The sequence below is a fragment of the Neovison vison genome, chromosome 4, assembly GCF_020171115.1.
Source record: "Neovison vison isolate M4711 chromosome 4, ASM_NN_V1, whole genome shotgun sequence".
Taxonomy (NCBI): Eukaryota; Metazoa; Chordata; class Mammalia; order Carnivora; family Mustelidae; genus Neogale; species Neogale vison.
In genome coordinates, this window is record NC_058094.1 from 223,604,569 (window position 1) to 223,625,246 (window position 20,678).

Here is a 20,678-nt window from a genome sequence, read left to right on the forward strand (position 1 = left end):
CCAATGACACCAGGTGGTCTGATGTGGAATTTGTTCTGGAATAATACCCAAGGCTTTCCAGTCCTCAGCATTACTAGGACAGTAGCTCAGGCAAATACCAGAAATACTAGGCCCTCCCTAGGACGGTGCAGAGGTGAGAGGCAGTGCAGGAAACCAAATGCATCATGGACTGGGAGAGAGGAATTCTAAAGATCATTAACTGTGTCAGCAGAGGAGGCAAGAAGCATGGCAAGCCTCTGAGGGGTGATGGTGGTTGCCTAAGAGCTTGGCCCCTGCAGATCGACACTGTGCATAGAGCACACCCTTTCCACTCAGTGTCCCATCTGGAGGCATCCCCAGCATCATAGACTGTGGTTATCAGTGCACAAGTCCCAGGCTTTGAGCTTGTGAAGGATATCAGCTGTGTCTTTTTCCTGAGTTTAGCACCACGCTGGATGAAATGAACTGTCCACAGATAAGGCAATGTGGTAAAGGTGACTCCACTGCTTGCCTCTTTTACCCAGAATACAGAAAGGGTGTTAAACACTTGCACAGCACAAAGAGGTGACTGATATCTGTAACCAAGGACCTCCCAAATGGGTGGGTGGCTGAAAACAAGAGTTTGGTTTTCTCATAGTCTTGGAGGCCGTAGATCTGATATCAAGGTGGCCTCAGGGTCGTATGCCCTCTGAGGGCTCAAAAGAAACTTTTTCTTACTTCTTCCATCTTCTGGCAATTGTAGTCTTTGGTGTTCCTTGGCTTGTAGTTACCTTATTCGAAAGTCTGTCTCATTGTCACATGGTGTTGTGTCTGTGTGTCCACGTTCCCCATTTTAGAGGACACCAGTCTTTGGATTTGGACCCATCCTAATTCAGTTGGACTCTTCTAAGCTTGATTATATTTGCAAAGAGCCTATTTTTCAATAAGGTCACATTTACACGTTCTGGGTAGATAGGAATTTTGTGAGAACAACTCTTCAGCCCAGTACAGTAGGTTCACTTGGGTTCACATGTATCAGGTAATACCTTGAGAGTGTTTCTGAGCTGTATCCGACAACAACCTTATGCTCATAGCAGTAGAGGAAATAACTAAATTGGAGAATTTAAGCAGACCTGTACAAAAAATTGCAGAGATTTGTCAAAGTTTATACTTTGATTAACATTCTTTCTGCATGCAGGAAACAGGAATAGACCCCAGGCTTGGGCATGTTAAGTCCTGATTTGTCCCCTTGCTTGGTCACTCCTTTGGACGTGTTATCTGTCAGCTTCGTTCTAGGAGGTTCACACATTCCTACCGAGCTAGGTGTTTTTCTCCTTTTTCTTCCTTCTTTCTCGTCTGTCCCTTTTGTGGAGGGGTCAGGATCCGTCTTCCATAAAGGGCCGCAGAGTGAATGCTCAGGTTTTGTGAGCCAGCAGTGGCCGGAGACAGTGTGTCAACAAATCAGCACAGCCGTGTTTGAGGAAGACCTCATTTATGGATGCACATGTGTGCATTTTATATAAATTCCATGAAATATTACTCTTCTTCTGATTCTTCTACCTATTTAAGACTGTAATGAGCATTGAGGACTGTATAAAAAGGAGGTGGGCCAGAGTTTCCGGTCCTCGCCAGGTCTTAGTCCTTCTCTCAGGTGATCTGTCTGCCTTCACCTCACCTTGTCTAGCTCGGAGCATGTTCTGCACGCTGTAAAATGCCCCCCGTCTCTTTTATCCCCACTCTCTGTCCTTTCCGTGTCTGTCTGTCTGTCTTTTTTCCTCCTGTGTGCACTTCTAGTCTCTCTCCACCCCTCCCCCTCATTACTATGTTTCCAAAATAAATACCCACTGCATCTAAATTATATTTGACAATTGCACATGAATTATGTTAACCATTTCCCATTTTCTAAAAATTGAGGGTGAATGATAATAAGTCATGGGAATTGTGAGATGGCCATTCCCTCATTCAAGATAAGAAATAAGCTTTAAAATCCCTACATAAAATGAATACAAATTGTAATCATCCCTTGGTTAATGTTTGAAGCATGTGTTTTCTCTGCTGAGTGATCAGCCTGCAAACATATCCAACATGAGAACACCATACAGAGTCCTGGGTGCCTGTTACGCAGCTTCTACAAGTCGCCAATGATAACTGATCTCATTTCATTTGTCTCTGTCCCTCCCATCATGGAACACTTGCAAGCAAGTCCCAGACCTCAGTGATATTTTAGCCTGTATCTATTGAAGATCATGGTTCTTTTTCAAAAAGCATATCTACAATCATATTATCATAGCTGAAAAGCAGTCATAATTTACTAACTTTAAAAATCCAGTGTTTAGTTTCCCCAGTTGTTTCATGTCTGGGCAGCCTCCATTTCATGGGTCCCAATATATGAATTAATTTTATCACGCCCAGTATGACTTCATACTGAGCACCTGTGTCAGGTACTCTGTTAGACAATAAATAAGGATTAAGCAATGACAACGATGCCCTCTTTGCCCTCACTGACCTAACAAGGTTGTGGCTACAAAAAAAAGAAAAAAATTAAAAAGTTACCGGTATGATATGAGAAACGCGAAGCCACTGGTAAACACAGATTTTTAGGAGAGCTGACGGAGATGAATGGTCATCTAACTTGAACTTGGTACTGGGGCTTGGGCAGTGTATTCTGCCAAGTGCTTAACATCCGAACCCTGATGGACTGAGATGCGCTTGTGCAGGCAGCAGCGTTCCTGGCACGGGGCAGAATTTGCTGCACCACGAGACTCAACCTAGGATTTAGGAAGCTCCACAGAGAATCATTTTTAAAAAGTGAAATCACCAAAAGCGTTTGTACTTCTGTTAAAATTAAAGTGAGAACACCAATTTTAGTCCCTTTGAATATGTTAACTCTGATATTTTAAGGGTTCCTTTCCCTAAAAAGTTATTTCTAGCTAATTATCCTTACCAAGGAACTTAATCTGTCAGACTGTCTTGCTAATGTTCCTCACAATGGGGGCTGCTTCAGGGAATAGAAACAGAGTTAATGGGGAAAATTAAATACTTAGAGGACTTGATTATTTGGGGATTTTCTTCTAAGGTGATAAATGTTATCTGTATCACATTTTTTCTCTTGTTTCTTACATTAAGCCCCATGCCCGGGTTAGAAGGGAAGAAGGGCCCCAAATCCTCTAATGGGAAGTTGCTTACACTATGGCCCTTCTGGCCCCTAAAGAGGGAAACTGCTAGGATATGTCTGATCTCCCAAAATTTCAGGGAGCAGACAGTGGTGTGAGCTTGGGTCAACATGAAAGGAATGGCCATTTGGCAAGATTCTGTTCTGTTAATAGCGAATCAAGCTGTCATTTCCACTTGTATGTTTTCTGCTATATCAAAGCTTTTTAGATAGAAACTTCAGAAACAATGTAATTTCTCAAGTTAGCCTGTTACAAGTTAGGTTTCAACTAAGTACTAGCAGAAAATAAAATTCCCCAGCAATAAGATACATATAAAATATAACACTAGAGAATGTTAAAGTGTTACATACGTTAAAGAACTTGGTGTAGGTTGTGAGTGGATTTAGATTTTATAGAGTAAATCTTACTGCTTGAATTATTCTGGCAGTTGCCCTGAAAATTAGCAGTTACTTTTTCTTTTCTTTTTTTTTTAAGATTTTCTGTATTTATTTGTCAGAGCACAAGCAGAGGGAACAGCAGGCAGAGGGAGAGGCAGGCTCCCTACTGAGCAGGGAGCCCAATGTGGGACTCAATCCCAGGACCCTGGGATCATGACCCGAGCCGACGGCAGACGCTTAACCAACTGAGCCACCCAGGCTTCCTAGCAGTTACTTTTTTGACTTGTACTGTAATTGCTTATTTTATGAACCTCCTCCCACTGGCTCTTTGGTGGCTTTCAGTGACCATTATTCATCCTCATGTGCCCAGGGCCTAGAACAGTGCACACTGTTCATTAATGAGACCTCCTCTGCTTCCGACACTCTTTCCGGGGAAGGAGGCGTCCACGTGCGTAGCACAGAACTCTTACTCTCTTACCGTTCAGCCTGGAAAGAAACGATGATGGTTTGAAGATGCTCATTGCACCTTAGGTATATTTTTTATGTTGCTCTTTTAAAAGTCATTGCAGTTTAATATCGTGTAAATACTGCAAGTACAATACCAGTCCTCTATAATTTCAAATATCACATTGATGGCTTCACCTAGAAAGACTTTCTAAATGCTGATTTTTTTTTTTTTTTTTTTTTTTTGGAAGCTTAATATTGTAGAGCGCTCTGGTGTGATCTGTAACTCCATGAACTATCTACTTCAAACGGGTACTTTACAGGAATCACTGATGATGATAGTGATAGAGGCTTGTTGGAAGCTAAATGGAGAAAGGAATACGGTATATAATTAGCGCAGTATTGAACTTCTGCGGACTTCTAGGCACTATGCTAAGAATTGGAGATTTACCAGTAAAAAAGTTATTAAAAAAAAATTCTTCAACATGGTGGAGTTTATAGTCTCGGAGGAAGGTGATGGGGGAGAGAGACAACAGAAAATAATCATGACAAACAAGTCAATGGTACACTGTGTTGGAGGCAATACGTGCTACAGGATAAGGGACGGAGAAGGTGTGGGCGGTAGGTTTGAATAAAGCAGGCAGGGCGGGTCTCAGTGAGATGCTGTTCCAGTCAAGACTCAAGAGAAGTGAAGGACTTAGTTCCGAGACGTGGGGGAGGCATCCTGAAGACACAGGAGGCAGCCGGGCCCCCGGACAGGGCTGTTTGTCACAGCCCAGCAACAGGTAGAGACCCGTGGGGGTAAGTTATTATTTGAAGTGATCTTTTTTAACCTAGTGTGTGCAGTATGTTCAAGGTACTTTTCAACGAACGGGAGGTGTTATCTTTAAAAGTGCACAGGAATGGTCAGTCACCGATCCTGGAGGACATGTACTTAGTCCCAGGTTGGAGCTGGGACCCGAATCTCGTTACAAGCAACAAGAAGGGAAGTGTCGCATTTCCTTGCCACGTGGAGCAGAAGACTCCGAGTTGCCACAGAGACGGACTCCTGACTGTCAGATGCACAGGCACTGCCTCTCTACCCGCTGTGAGAGGGAAGGGAAGGGAAGATGAGCTTGTCTAAGTATTGACATAAATGCAGTCAATACTCCAGCCGAATCGTAAAAGAATTTTAACATCCCTACAAAGGAACAGAAACATTAACAAATATCCTTCTTCCCTGAAAATAGCTAACGCCTTCTCAGGAAAAAGACACAAACAAGCTCCAAACTGTTCTTCGGGTGGATGAGAACGATCCGCCGTTATTTATACACGTTCGCAGCGCTCGATCTGTCATCCATCTTTGGGCTGGAATTGTGAGCATGAAAATAATCGACACTTCCCACCACCTGCAGAACATCATCTGTACTTTCCGCTCGCTTCCTTGGTGCTTCCTGCAGAGGCCCCATCTGCTTTGCATACCTTATTTCTCGACACGTGGTTTGAGCTGCTTATGCTGCTGAGCGGCACACAGAGCCCACGTTATGAATTGTTCACGCCACCACGGCCTGCCATTGTGCCATGGCTTCGGTGGTACGGGGGCTGGGCTCCGGAGAAGCTTGTCCTGCTCACGTGGTGTCTGTTGGGGGAGGAAAATGGGACACCACGTTCCTAATCATTTTAAGTTATGTCAGTAGGATTATACTGATGGAGGAAGGCTTCTAAACAAAATAATGATCTGTGAAAGTTCTGGTCTTCCAACTTGGAAGACTGATGAGATTTCCAAACAGATCCTTCTTCCTTCGGATATGCGTTCCTATGAGGCTGCAAAGTTTAAGTTTTGCAAACGAAATTCTTATTAATGCTGTCACAGTTCGTTGGAGATCTTTGCTCGCGTCTTGCTCGTAGTTAATGCTCAATCTCTGATTGATGGAACCAGGATAATAGCCACTGAGACTTCTACGACCACAGAAAGCCACAGATACAGTTACTGGAATGCAGTTTTTTGGAGGAGAGATTTAAGGAGGTATACAACTGAATCCACTACTTTTATCCAGCAGTCTAAGATTTACATGCAATACAGAAAATCTTGGGTGATGCATATAGTTCGCTCCCCATTGTGTTACTCTAAGAGTGAGAAACCCAAAGTCATTCCTGAAGAGTAGCTATAATAGGCAGTAGAGCTTTCAAGGATATTGGATGGCAAGCAGTTGTTGGCTGTGCCCCTCTAAGATGCTTTATATGCCATTTTAAATTTAGATAGTCAATAATTATTCTCTTTTTTAAAAGATTATTTCAGAGCTATATGAATACAGGTGAGGGAAAAAAGCTCTCAGATTAACAGATTGGTCCTCAGCCAGTACAGTGATGTGGTTTGAAAATCAGAAACACTTAGATGCATTTGCAGATGTGTGGGACACACACCCTTTTTCCCCACCGGATTCAGCTCAGATTGGACTTTTATTGAAATACGCTCTGTAAGGTGACCTTCAGAGTATATGGGGATAACATGGAACAGAGCCAGAGCAGCCATATATACATGATAAAGAAACTGGTTTCATCCTGGGAGGAGTTATTCTTTGCTTTTTTTCACTGGTCATTTCCTGTATTTATCAGTTCCTGGTCAGAACCCCAGCCTTACAAAGAACTGAGTTCTCATGAAGTGAATTACTTGAGAATTCCAGATAGGATAAGGACTCAGGGTCACTGGTAGAGGCCACAGAGGGACCTTTCTGATGTGCTCATGTCAGCACAGCTAAGCTGGGTAATCTTGAAGACCCTGTTGATTGCCGCGCAGAAGGATCTGTTTCCACAGTACGCTCCATGTGTGTCCCAGCATTTGAAAAATACAATTAAATCATCTGTATTGAAAACATTGTACAATGTGACAGTTTTTAAATATGGGATGCGTGATGAGACAGATGCTAAACTCCCAGTCATCACAGAAAGCACTTGATAGCACACTAATCCAAAGAATATTTGAAATGCATTAGTTTATCAGTTCTTCGTGAAGATGGAACTATGGCAGAAATTTAGAGTTTGTCGTACTTAGTAGTTTCTATTTGCATTATACACATATCTGGTAACACAGATTATATTAGCACATTACCGATATGGGAATAAGATTCTTAATTTTTCACTAGCAAAGGGAATACTAGCATAAGGAAATATGCTAGCATGTTTCTAATGCTACTGATACTAATGCTAAATGATACTAGCAAAGGAAAATTTTTATAGTATAACTTTTCTAGATGGCGGATATCTGCAGAATTGTTAATATCCATTAGTCACTTAAGATTTAATGGCTCATATGCAACACGCAAGCATTAAAAAATAATTTGCAAGGTGCATCAATAGCAACTGCCTTATGCCACTAAAATAGAATTTACATGTTACCTTTTATAATGCCACAATACTGTAAAAAGTTTTAAATATTTATATACATATATATGGGTGTGTGTGTGTGTATTCTTTCTTTAAGCTTTCTTGAGTTATAGCTTTATTGAAATAAAGAATAGTAGGTAGAGAATAAGTTCAAGCATGCTACATTAACTTGTTTCAAACCTTCCAATGCCAAGGGCTTTCCATCTCACACATAACCATCCCTGTTCCACCTCAGACTGTAATTTCTACTATTCTCTCCTTCCTCACGCACTGGCCTCCTTGTAGACCTAAACAATACCAGAATATCCCAAAATTGAATGTTTTCATTTGCACTTTCCCTGTCTGGAATACTTTTCCCCGGACATTCATGTGGCTTGATGGACAACGACTTTATTCATTTAAACATCACTTACTGAGTGAAGACTGTTATAGTTTGCTCTCTGTTTAAAAACGTAATCAGACTACTAACCAAAAAATAATGTAATCAGACAAAGAAAGACAAATACCATATGATTTCACTTATGTGACATCACTCATGTGGAATCTAAAAAACAAACAAACAAACAAAACAGAAACCGATTCACAGATTCAAGAAACAAACTCGTTTACTGGATGGGGAGGGGTTGGCTGATGGGCAAAATAGTTGAAGGGAATTAAGAGCTACAAACTTCCAGCTATAAAGTAAATAAATCATGGGGTGGTAATGTACAGCATAGGGAATATAGTCAATAATATTATAACTAGTACAGTGACAGATACTTGACAGTACTTGACTTGTCATGGGGATCATTTCACAATGTATAAAAATATCAAATCACTACGATGTATACCTGAAACTAATAGGATATCGCATATCAATTATGCTTCCATTAAAAAAAAATTTGGTCTATACCCAACCTATTCTTCCATTCCCTGTTGTAATTATTCTCACCATTATCAGTGGCTAACTACATATATTTTAATTTTTTACTTATTATCTGTTTTTCCCTCCACTATAATACAAGAGTGTAAATGGCAAAAGTTTAGAATTTTTTTTTTTTCTCTGTGGCTTCCCTAGTGCCTAAATCCATATCTTTCATGTAGTGGATACTCAGTAGTGTTTGTTGAATGAGGAAATGGGCTATAAAATGAATATAAAGAAGATGATGCCCTAAAGATTGATACTGAAAGGTGTGTGCTGAAACGCATGGGTCTGGGGTTCGGGGCCAGGCAGTCACTAGGACGGAAATGTTAGAGACTCATCAGTTTTAACAAATTGGTTTAATACTTTTTTTTTTTAAAGATTTTATTTATTTATTTGACAGAGAGAAATCACAAGTAGATGGAGAGGCAGGCAGAGAGAGAGAGAGAGGGAAGCAGGCTCCCCGCTGAGCAGAGAGCCCGATGCGGGACTCGATCCCAGGACCCTGAGATCATGACCTGAGCCGAAGGCAGCGGCTTAACCCACTGAGCCACCCAGGCGCCCCGGTTTAATACTTTTTAAAGTCATTGACAGAGACCTTTATAGGTGACCATTTTATTTTACTTGCTTAATTAATGTTTGCCCTTATGCGCATTATTTTGTGTAAATTAAAAAGGGGTCTGTGATACTTTTAAAAGGGGCCAGAGTAGAATGCTATTTCATTATGAGTTAAAGAATGGAAGTTATGGAACATTGGAATATTGCTATAGGACACGGATGAGGTCCTGAAGAGGATTTGTTTTTGTTTTTGTTTTTAAAAAATGTAAGTACAGGACAACTGAGTGGCTCAGTCGGTTAAACATCTGCCTTCGGCTCAGGTCATGATCCCAGCATCTTGGGACGGAGTCCCACATAAGGCTCCTTGCTCAGCAGGGAGCCTACCTTTCCTTCTCCCTCTGCTTGCCCCTCCCCCTGCTTGCTCAGCTTCTCTCTCTCTGACAAATAAATACATAAAAACCTTTTTAAAAAATTAAAATTTAAGGGTGCCTGGGTGACTTGGTTGGGCGACTGCCTTTGGCTCAGGTCATGATCCTGGAGTCCCGAGATCGAGTCCCGCATCAGGCGGGCTCCCAGCTCCATGGGGAGTCTGCTTCTCCCTCTGACCTTCTTCCCTCTCACGCTCTCTCTCACCGTCTCTCTTTCTCAAATAAGTAAAATCTTAAAAAAAATTGAAATTTAAAAAGGCACATAGTGATGAGTTCTCAAATGTTTTGGCAGAGGCAGAGTTTAACAGAGAAGAGATGAAGCTCACCTTATTTAATTAATGGATCTTTCCTTAGGGAAAAGTAAACGTGAAGGTTCGGTGTAAATGACAACCTGGGTGTTGTCAGATGTCATGTCCGAAAGAGAGAGAATTACTAAAACCCACGGTAGTTGCTTTGCTGTCTCCGAGGAGCTGAGGAAGACCGTCTGATCAGGCCAAAGGTGAAAGTGGAAAATCATGATCTTACGGAAAATGTGTTACTTACTACAAGGGCACCGTGTTGAACTTGCTCTAGCTGGTTAAGAAGGGCAGGGTGAGAAGGATGCTGAGGTGGAGGCGTGCTCAACACATGAAGGGAAACTCGAGTCTGGAGCCAAGTGGCTTGTCCAGGCTCTCGGGAAGGTCAGGGCCGAGCCTGAACTTGAACCAGCATGATCGCGTTATTTGTATTCTGTTGGTGTTTTCTTAATTCAAACTAGTAAATCGCGATTTGTATTCTGTTGATGTTTTCTTAATTCATACTAATAAATCGCGAAGGTCTGTTAACATGCTGGTTACTGTTCTACGCACCGTGCCTCCAGCACTGAAAACAGTCCCTGCCTTCTCCCCCTCTAACCCGGGGAGCCGGACAGAAGGAAAACATGCACTCAGAGAGAGATGAGTACTGTGGAGGAGACAGAGCCCGACAAGGAGACAGAAATCAGCTGCGGTGGGAGGGGCAGCAGGGGGGAAGGTGGCAGTGGGGCAGCTAGCAGGAGGGGGAGGGGCGGGCCTGCCGATGGCCCAGCCAGAGTGAGAGCCAAGGCTCCAAGGAGGGGCTGCCTGAGGGGTCTGAGGAAGGCAGGGGTCAGTGGGGCCGGAGGGGGAGGAGGAGCGAGGGGGAGGTGAGGAGGGCAGGAGGGGCTGGATCACAAAGGGCCTGCAGCTGTCTCAACAACTAGTTTTCACTCGGAACAAGGCCCTGTGCCCCGAGAGGGCTTGGAGCACAGTATCCGAATTCGGCTTATGTTTGCAGAGGCTCAGCTTGGCTGTGTGCGGAGGGTAGGTGTGAGCGCGAAGCGGGCCGTGCAGTGGGTGGTTGCAAAATTTTGTGCGATGGATGCAGGAGGAGGTAGGGGCTTTGACCAGAGCAGGGGTTCGGGGTGGAGGGTGAGGGTCAGGAGTGCTCAGATTCTGCACGGAGAGGGTAGAGCAGACAGGATTCACAGATGGGTTGGATGAGGAGTGTAGAAGAAAGGGGGGGACGTCGTGGGGACCCCATGGCTTTGTCCGGAGCAGCTGGAAGAGTAGAGCTGTCCTTTCCTAAAAGAAGGAAAACTGCCTGAGAGGCAAGTTCAGAAAGTCTCCTTTAATCTGCAGCGCTCTCTCGTGCTCTCTGTTCCCTTGTAATTTCTAATTCATTTGTTGAAAAATCTAGATTGTATAATTAGTAGAATTTCACACGGCACGGATTCTGCTGACCTTTCCTTAGGTCAGCAGAGCTAATAACTTTAGGGTCATTTAGCATAGTCCCCTCCCCCCAGATATGCGCTATTTTCATGCATGCTTCCTCGAAGCTGGCAGTCAGGGCCATCAGCTCGGTGAAGTCCGCGTTTGACTTCGTGCACACTGCTTCCCAGGCAGTGTTGTAGCCTCCCGCTGCAAGGCTCACGTCCTCCGGTTTGACTCACGGTTATATTAGCAGCTGTGGAGCGCCATTGCTTGGAGCCTCCTTGTTAGAAGTTACAAAATGATGGTCCTCTAATCCCATCACTTAGTCCTCATTTATGAGTTGAAATATTTCCATACAGAGAACGTTAGTTCCGTGACGGTTCCTACAGGTAAGGTAGGCCAAATGCTGGTTTCTTCGTCCTTATTTCCTAATATTCAAAATAACGAGTTAGTTACTTGGCATTTTCCAAGATTGAACATTTCTTTGTATTTTAATGAACTCCTGGAATTAAACATCCCTGATGTATTTTATTCCATCGCAGGAGAATCTTAATGATGTTAAAATCATCCTTCTTCGTTCCTGGGGGTTTTCGAACTGCCCTCTGTTGCCAATAGCTTATTTGTTTCTGTGTGACATTATGTTCCAGGCTTATCTCGTGCATTTCCAGCCCTGAAATCAGTCACTTCACCCGACGGCCCAGTTTCTCTTAATGAAAAATCATATTGAGTGATGACAATATGATGCTACAGGTTGTCCTTGTTTGGGGCCTTTTCCAGTGGACAGAGCTAGGACATAGGTCTACATTTTTTCAAAAAGAAAAATTATGGGTTCCTAGTGATGTTTCTAATTCAAATTCAGGAGTATGTAGGGTTATAATTTAACCTCATCAATCTTATATTCGCTTTTCCTTTTCACACATTGAAATTTTCAGGGTCCAAAGGATCAGTATAATTACTCATTTGTATTGTTGCCCACGTAGAGAGCATTTCAGTAACAGAGAAGGCAGGGTCCGATTTTATCTGAAAGGTCACAGTGAAAGGGACATTTGTGGACAAGAGGAGGGTGCGTATTCTGATCAGAGCAAAGAGCATACACAAAGATTCGGAGGCTGGAGAGAGCACAGTCCATTTCAGAAAGAGCAGATGCTGTTGCACCGGAGTGATAGGTTAGAGGGAATCAGGAAGGGAGTCCGAGCATGGTGAACCTTGCTTTCGGGGCTGTGCATGCTGGCAGCAGCCAGAGACACAAGTTGTCCCCCATGCTTAGTATTTTTGTTTGTTTGTTTTTTTAAAGATTTATTTATTTATTTTAAAGAGAAGGGGAGAGGGAGAGTGAGAATCCTGAAGCTGACCACCTCCCCAACCCCCAGCCTCCCGACCCCCCTGCACGGAACCCGATGCCGGGCTCGATCTCACCACTCTGAGATCATGGCTGGAGCTGAAATCAAGAGTCAGCCACCTAACCTACAGACGGAGCCACCCAGGCAGCCCTTGCATTTGTTCTTTGACAAAGCCTTTCTCGCTGCTTTGTCTATAAAGGAGAACGTGCAGGACAGAGCCTAAAGGATGGAGATCCGTAACTCTGTTTTACTACCCCAGTTCAGGGGAAGTGCGGCTCGATTATCTCCTTCCACTCAAAGAAGTGCATGCATACTAATGACCCATTTCCTGGTGTTTTTCTCTGCACAGAGGACAAAGTGTGGACCATAGTGTCTCACGACTTGCAGATGCAGACCACGGTGGTGGGCTACAGCCCAGAGAAGTACTCGGTGACACAGCTCGTGTATAGCGCCTCCATGGACCAGATCAGCGCGGTCACCAGCAGCGCCGAGCACTGTGAGCAGTACATCTCCTATTTCTGCAAGATGTCGAGGTTGTTGAACACGCCAGGTAGGCTGAGAATGGAGTGTTACTTTTAATTACTAGCTCGGCTGGTGCTCGGAATGGCCCAAACAGTCCAACAGGTGCGACTTATTATCTTCTAGTCCAGTTTCCAAAGTGCAGGCAGCTGTGAAAAAAAGCAAACCATCATTTGGTTTTTCTGGGGAATGAAACTAAGAAAGTGCAGTTTTCAGAAGAAACTTCCATTGTTTTCAGCTTACAGATTTTTTTCCAGTTTCGGTGCACGTATGTGTGTCTGAGTGTTTCTGATGCTTCATTATCCGTCGTTGCTTTGGGCGAACGTGTATCAGAGCCTCTTGTGAACTTTCAAGTCATACCTTCTGAGTTCAGCTGTCTTTAACGTAAAGCTAAAAGCATTCTAAAGGCTGCCGCCGGTAAATAACATGTAGAGTGGCGATAAAATTTAGAGCTCTTTGTTGTCTATAGTCATTTAACAGTATCTACTTGTCTCAAGTTCGCCCTAATTTCTTTTTCATAATGACTTCCTTTTTGCGATGCCTCAGAGGGTGTGTGTGTGTGTGTGTGTGTGTGTGTGTTTGGGGTGTAGAAAATAAAGAGTTTCCAAAGGATACACTAGAAATATCTTTTCCAAGAGATCCATATGCTTTGGGTTTCTTGGCAGCAGATTCAAGATGTTGACAGAAAATGAAATCCCTCAGTCTCTAGTCTAACAGAGCACGTAGAAGTAAAGCATGTGCTCCGAGTCAGAAAAACAAATGCTCACACTTTTCAGCCTTGCCGCTCTCCAGGTGTGACTTTGGTGGAGTTAATGGGACTCGTAAGCCTCAAGAGCCAGTGTCTTCTTCATTCAAATAGGGATCATAATGCCTACTGCAAAGTGAGTGAGCATTTCATAGGGTCACGTACTAAATGCTTACTGTAGGGTTTGATGCCCTTAAGGATTTCACTAATAGCAAGGAGTGTATTGATTATTGTTAATATTGGGCACCTTGAGAAGTGACATCATGCTAATCACAGACCGAGGGTCTTTTTGCTGCCCCTAAATCGGTGTTGGGTTGGAGGCGATGCTGGTGTGGAATATTTATGAAGAAGGGTTCTATAAAACATTGTCTATGATATTTTAAAGATTTGAGTGTTCTTTTAATGTGCAAAGCCTTGTGCTGAAATGATAGATGAGTGTGACCTGTGGACTCTAAGAAAGTAAAATCTGTAAATTGTGGACATGATTGGTTCAGACAATTAGTGCTTCTGCTGTTTGAGGAAAGGGAGGTGATCGTGGCTGGGGTGCTCAGGTGGTGCTAAGAGGCAGAAAGACGATTTGAGGTCGTTGAAAGAGGGTCAGCGAAAGTCTGGAGATAGGGCTTTTTAGAAGGTAATTAAGGTTAAATGAGTTCATAAAGCCGGTGAGATTGGTGGCCTTATAAAAAGACAAAAAGTGAGGGGCGCCTGGGTGGCTCAGTGGGTTAAAGCCTCTGCCTTTAGCTCGGGGTGTGATCTCAGGGTCCTGAGATCAAGTTCCGCATTGGGCTCCCTCCTTAGTGGGAAGCCTGCTTCCTCCTCTCTCTCTCTCTCTCTGCCTGCTTGTGATCTCTTTCTATCAAATAAATACATTAAAAAAAAAAAAAAGACAAAACTTGAGCTGTTTGTCTCTCCCCTGTGAGGACCCAGTGAGAAGGCAACCACGTGCAAGCCAGGACAAGAGCCCTCACCAGAAACCAAGATGGCTGGCAACGTGATCTTGGACTTCCAGCCTCCAAAATCATGACACAAATGTGTGTTGCATAAGCCCCCCACCCCCAGCTAGTATGTTGCCCTAGCAGCCTGAATGAATTAATAACACGAGTTCCCAGGCAATGACTTTGAAAACCACTGCGGTGGGCCATGGGCAGCTTTCCAAGCCCTACAACCCAGCTGTTCTCCCCTGCACTGGCACTCATCATCACTGCATTTTGACTGGATCCTGTTTTCCATGCCGGGAAGAGTCAGCGAAGGATAATAGCGAATACACCGGGTGTATTGTACACACCGGACACTGGGTGCAATTAACAACTTCCATTGGCTTGTCGGCACCAAGTTTCATGAGTGAATGCTCGTTATTGAGGTGTGTTCCAAAGATCTCCGTCGATTAGCCTTCAGTGATGGGGGTGCGGATGAGGGTGAGGGCAAACTGCTGACAAGAAAAATAACTTGGGGGACGCCTGGGTGGCTCAGTTGGTTAAGTGGCTACCTTCAGCTCAGGTCATGATCCCAGCATCCTGGGATCGAGTCCCACATCTGTCGAGTCCCCGCTTCTGTCTCTTCCTGCCACTCTGTCTGCATGTGCTTGCTCTCTCTCTCTCTCTGACAAGTAAATAAATAAAAATTAAAAAAAAGAAAGAAAAATAACTTGGTACCATCAACTTTATTTTCTTCCATTCTTCTCATAGACTCCAAGTCAACTCGCTTTTTGAATTTTGCTGTGGTGGTTACAAAACACAATGTGACTTCTAAACAAGTTCAATTTACAGTTTGGGCATGAGGAGAATTAGGTTGGAGGTAAGCAGAAGAGTTTGCCTCTAGTGCCCCTGGTCTTTCTCTGCATTCCTTCCCTGTCCCATCTTGGGTGCCCTCCGTGTCTCCTCCCCGTAGCCACCAAGAGACCTCACACCTTTCTGACGCTCTTTTTCAAAACCAGAGGGTTTCTAAAAGATCGGGGAAAATAGAATAAATTTTTTAAACAGGATTTCAGTTACATTTTCTACTAATAAGCTAAACATACTTCTTGTCAATCTCCAGATGCCTTTTCAGGGAGAATAAATACTAAATTAGAATCATGAGTTAATTGCTAATCTTCACAATAGCAGATTATTTTCTTGTAATCCAGACATTGTGTTTCCAGGCCTTTGTAGATGATTATTGCACTTAATAGATGGTACTTTGAAAATAAGTTTATCATATGCCGCTTGCCTGTATGTACATGTATATGTATATAATTTTCATTCACAGAAGATTAGTGCTTAATAAATGCTGATTGGAATAAAATGAAAGTACATAATTTTAAATATTCATCCTACCTGAGGCAGTTGTTTTAAACAAGTGTGTGCATCCCAGTGTTTAGGTTTGTCAGAATGCTAATTCCAGGGCCATACTCCTGGAAGTCTCATTTGATAGAACTTGGTTGGGGTCAGGGATGTTTGCTTTTAAAAAGCCTTTCATGGGTAGGTCTGTGATCCAAACACTAAGAAACACCATCTTTTTTTTTTTTTTTTAAAGATTTTTTTTATTTGTTCGACACAGAGAGATCAGAAGTAGGCAGAGAGGCAGGCAAAGAGAGAGGGGGACGCAGGATCCCTGATGAGCAGAGAGCCCAATGCGGGGCTCAATCCCAGGACCCTTAAATCATGACCTGAGCTGACGGCAGAGGCTTAATCCACTGAGCCACCAGGCGCCCCATAAAACACCATCTTTAATTTACAGTGTGAAGGTCTCTCCTGTTAGGCTGTAAGATTTCAGTTCTCCATGTTGAAGAAGATTAAAGGGAATATTAGAATTTGGCCAATTAAAAGAAAATGGCATATATGATTACCTGCCCCTTCAGCTAACCTACATTGGCATTGTAGTATCTATTAATCCTTTTCATAGACCAGTCTCTAAATGTTATACGGTGTATTTTAGCCTTCTAAAGTCATCCTTCATACTGAGTCAGCCTTCATACTCCCAATTTCTGTTTCCCAGATTAGCTACTGTGTAGAACAGCTGAAGCAAGGAAAAGGAGTAGTTGGTGTAGCAAGTGTTTCTGTATGATCATGTTCCGTGTATGTCCAAATAAGAAAGAACACAATTTAATAAAAATCTTTAATTTGCTGCTTTAAGGAGCTAATATTTGCTATAATTGTTTTTTTTTCCCCCTCCTTCCTGGTAACATTCAATTTTAAATATCCATTTACTCGTTCTTAACTAAGACTGAATTATATTGGAACTTCTGTGGTAGTACTTGTGACATCTGTTTGAATACAAAGTATATTCATTATAGTCATGGCAATTAAAATGAATATCAAATGAGTTTGTAATAGCTATGCACTTAAAATGTTATTCTTTATTTTAAGAGCCTTACCCTCAAGAGTTCATTTGGGGCTCTATAGTTTCTAATGATACTTATGATAAAGAATTGATTTTGTATGCATATGGACCTCATTTTTATTTTGATAAATGTGTCGCTGTACCATCCCATTAGCCAACAAATGTAGAATTAGTCATTGTTGGTTTTGCACAACTTTACAAGAGTCGTAATGTTATCTCTTCTTTTTATTACTATAAAATTTAAAAATGGAATCTTTTTTAAAGTAATGGTTTTGCCATTTGTTATGGTCATATCTGCTCTTCCCATGTTACTATTAATTCAGTTGGTCTTAATCAGCTTTGTAAAAGGTGTAGAAACAAGACAAAGTTACTTTATTCCATAGAAGATCTTGTTTGAAGGAAGGCCTACCAATTTGGGAATGAACACATTCTACCTTAACAAAGAAAAACATATGTGGGTGTCCAAAACCAAAAGGATGTTAACATGGTTTGTATTTATATCCCCAGAACTACAAATGTAGCAATATCTGAACTTAAGAAAGATAAAAATTCTTAAACAATGAAATCTACTTCTGCAATACATACTTTAAGAATCTCAGTTTGATAAGTTAGATACCAAGACAAAGTTTCTTTAGATACCACTTGAGAAACATCTTGGGCAGCAATCCTAAGGTGTTTAGATAAAATATTTCCCTATATTTGGATACAACCTATTAGTCTGCTTTAAATTGCTTATTTGTATATCTTAGATGCACTGGAGTCATATATTTGTTTTACAAAACATTATACTTTCTAATTAAGAAATTATTTGTTGAGGTATTTATTCCTTACATCCATCAAGATTTATTTAACTGTAGAAGTGTAAGCTTGATATGGTTTGTGTTCCTCTGACTATATTTAGGGATGTTTTCATTGGTTTCCAGTGTTTCATTTCTTTTAATTTCTCAATGTAGTATTATTCTCATAAGTCATAGTTTTATTGCTTCTTTTGTTGGAAAGAGCAATATAAATTATCCATCCTTTTGGGTAGGTTACTGTTAGATTTTTGTATCTACTGAAAAGGAATCATTTTCACAATTTTTGCCTGTAAAGTAAGTGGTGTAAAATTCAATATATTTTGATGATACTAAAATGTGATTTAATGGCATCCAAAAGACAAGAAAACATGACTCTGGCATTTTAAGTTATAACCTAGTTTTAGGAAAAAATTTCTAAACTTTGGTGAAGTTATTAAGAAAGTGAATTTTCCAAGTCAGTCCTGTGCATTATAAGAAAACGTATTGTTTACCTCTTGAAACATAGATAAAAACGTTGCTTGATGGTAGCCAAAGATCAGCATTTTCATTGTGTCCTGTCAGTATATTAATCACAAGATTAATCAGTTATATCATTAATTATTGGGTTAAGTAATTATACTGACACTGGAGGATTTAATTAAATGGGGCAAACAGAGAGGTAGAAAGAACTAAAAGGGAAAACTAGAGGATAAAATCTAATCATATTCCACACCCAGGCAACTAGACTCTCCACAGAGCGCGCTGTGGTGAAAGAGACAAAATGATCACAGGGAAAATAGAGGCTATTTCACCAATATGGATAGAATTGATGAACGCCTCAACTGGAATAATGGATGAGATAATCAGTCTATAAATATTTATTGTTTCTTGTGTATCAGGAATTGTGACATGTGAGCGGACATGTGGATTCATACAAGTTAACTAAAAAAAAATGACAGACGGAATTCTAGGTCAGAGATGTCAGAATGTGCAGATTTGGAGATGGAGGGCAGGGGACATGTACTTGGGAGGGAATGAGAGGTCAGATGACTGGAGTAGAGACTTCACAGGTGAGAGAGAGAAAGAGAAAGGAGACAAAGGAGAGTCTTGCATGGCCTTAACGATTCCAGTCAAAGGGCAAAGGGAGGTTTTAAGTGGGAGATCCCAGCTGTCCTGTGACGAACAGCATGGAGGGGCCGGGTTCGTAGGAAAAGAACATCCCTCGCTGGGCCACCGCAGTGTAGATAAGACTGGATGTCTGAGAGGCTCCCTGGGCCCTAAGAGGGAAGACTTTCTTTAAAGTGTAGGTAGTAGAATCAGCATGAGTCATGATTGCTTATCTGCAGAGTAACTTTAGCAGAGGGGAAAATGCTATCTTCCCTGTACCTTGGAGTAAATATAAAGTAAATGACTCTGAGCGGTTGTAATGCCTTCATCAGAGGACTCAGGTCATGGGAAGAGTAAGGAGAGAACACGGAAAGAAAGAAAATGCTAATTTGAAAAGGTGAGTGAAGGAGAGGTTCAGCTAAAGGACCCAAAAGAGATGATGGGAATAGTAGGAAGAGAGTCAAATTAGGAAATCCTAGTAATGAGGAAGCTAAAGGAAAGGAGTGTTTAGCAATAAAGAGTAAAAAACAAAAACAAAAAAAAAAGAAAAGAAAATTGAGTGTGGTGAGTGGTGAGACATCGTTTAAGGGAAGCCAGACCTTGGCTTTGACTGTTGGGAAGCCCCTGGAGTTTCCTGTCCATGGGGTCTGGTGGGCGGGGCCACTGAACAGAGTGATGAGAAAAAGAGAACAGCCAATGAAGGTTTCCAAGAAGTTCCATGGTAAGGAGGGATGGCTAAATACGGAAGTGCTGCTTAGTCAAAAGACAGAACCAAAGCGAAGGTTTGCGAATTCTTTATATTTTTAAAAAACGAGGAGTTATGAATAAGTTTATAAATGAAGGAGGCAGTGGAGAGGAAGAGGCAAAAGATGTAAGACGGAAAAGGAAGGATGGGGCACCAGGACAGACAAGCGACTATGGCATTTACCTTGGCAAAACAAACAAGCAAGCAAACAAACAAAAGAACACCTTCTCTGAGAAGGGAGATACAGGAAAGAGTAGAGATTTTCATTAAATTCTATTGACCAACACCATTCTTGACATTTTATTCCCTTTAGCTCTCAGAGTTAGATGAACTAGCTTTTATTATCTCCACTTTGCAAAACAGGGCTGAGAGAGGTGAATAAACTCACTGAAGGTCACCGTGGCTGGGTGTGACAAAGCGGGGCTCAAATGCAATCCAGCTTCTCGTAAGCCCTGCCTACTGACGCACTAAGGAGAAGGCGAACATGTGGAGAGCTCAGTGCCCCCACCCAGCCCAAGTGAGGTAGAGTGAACCCTAGCAGGATCCGTACCCATCCCATCTCTTCAACCACCATGAAATAACATTTTCCTTTGTGCCATTTACTTTTTCTGTCTCTGATTAGAAATGCTCTTTGCCAAGTGACCTTTGGTCAAGTCCCATATTTCTGATTAATAAATTAATCTGAAGGGCAAATTTACTGAGGACAGCTTGACTGACCTCTACTAAAAGGATATTGCCTTTCAAGGTGGCAACTTCTTGAGCTTCGAGGTGTGACTTTGAAAAAGATTGACCTTCTAGAACTTGATGAAGACTTTTTATTTCTACCATTTTATGTTGTGAGTGCCTGTGCGTAGCTTCCTTTTTGTTTTTTTTCAATGACTGAAATAGGAATGAAGGTATACTTTGGAGTAATCCTATATCATGCTGTAGAATTTGGAAAGTGTCTTCTCATATACTTAAGTCATCAACATTTTTGTTTGTGTATCATCTTTTAAATTACCCATTTCAATGACCTCATAAAATGAAGATCGACCTAATTGATTATTTTCTGTAAATTATGTTTAAAAATTTCTCTCTCCTCAACAGGATACTGAAAAAAGAACTTTTCATAAAAATCCCTTGGAAATATCTAGTTTTATTAAGAAACATTGAGCAAAGATTGGTTGAATATAGAATAATCTGCTAGGTGCTATGAGAATACACGGAAGGCAAAGAAT

At 41.9% G+C, this 20,678-nt stretch overlaps 1 protein-coding gene across 1 annotated transcript in view; it reads left to right on the forward strand.

Moving 5' to 3' along the window:
• CNTNAP2 (contactin associated protein 2) overlaps nucleotides 1–20,678 on the forward strand; it is a 1,943,304-nt gene that overhangs the window by 1,273,790 nt on the left and 648,836 nt on the right. Inside the window, exon 13 of the mRNA XM_044246794.1 lies at nucleotides 12,601–12,801. Coding sequence (XP_044102729.1) covers nucleotides 12,601–12,801 — 201 coding nt within the window. The remainder of the gene's footprint in view (nucleotides 1–12,600; nucleotides 12,802–20,678) is intronic.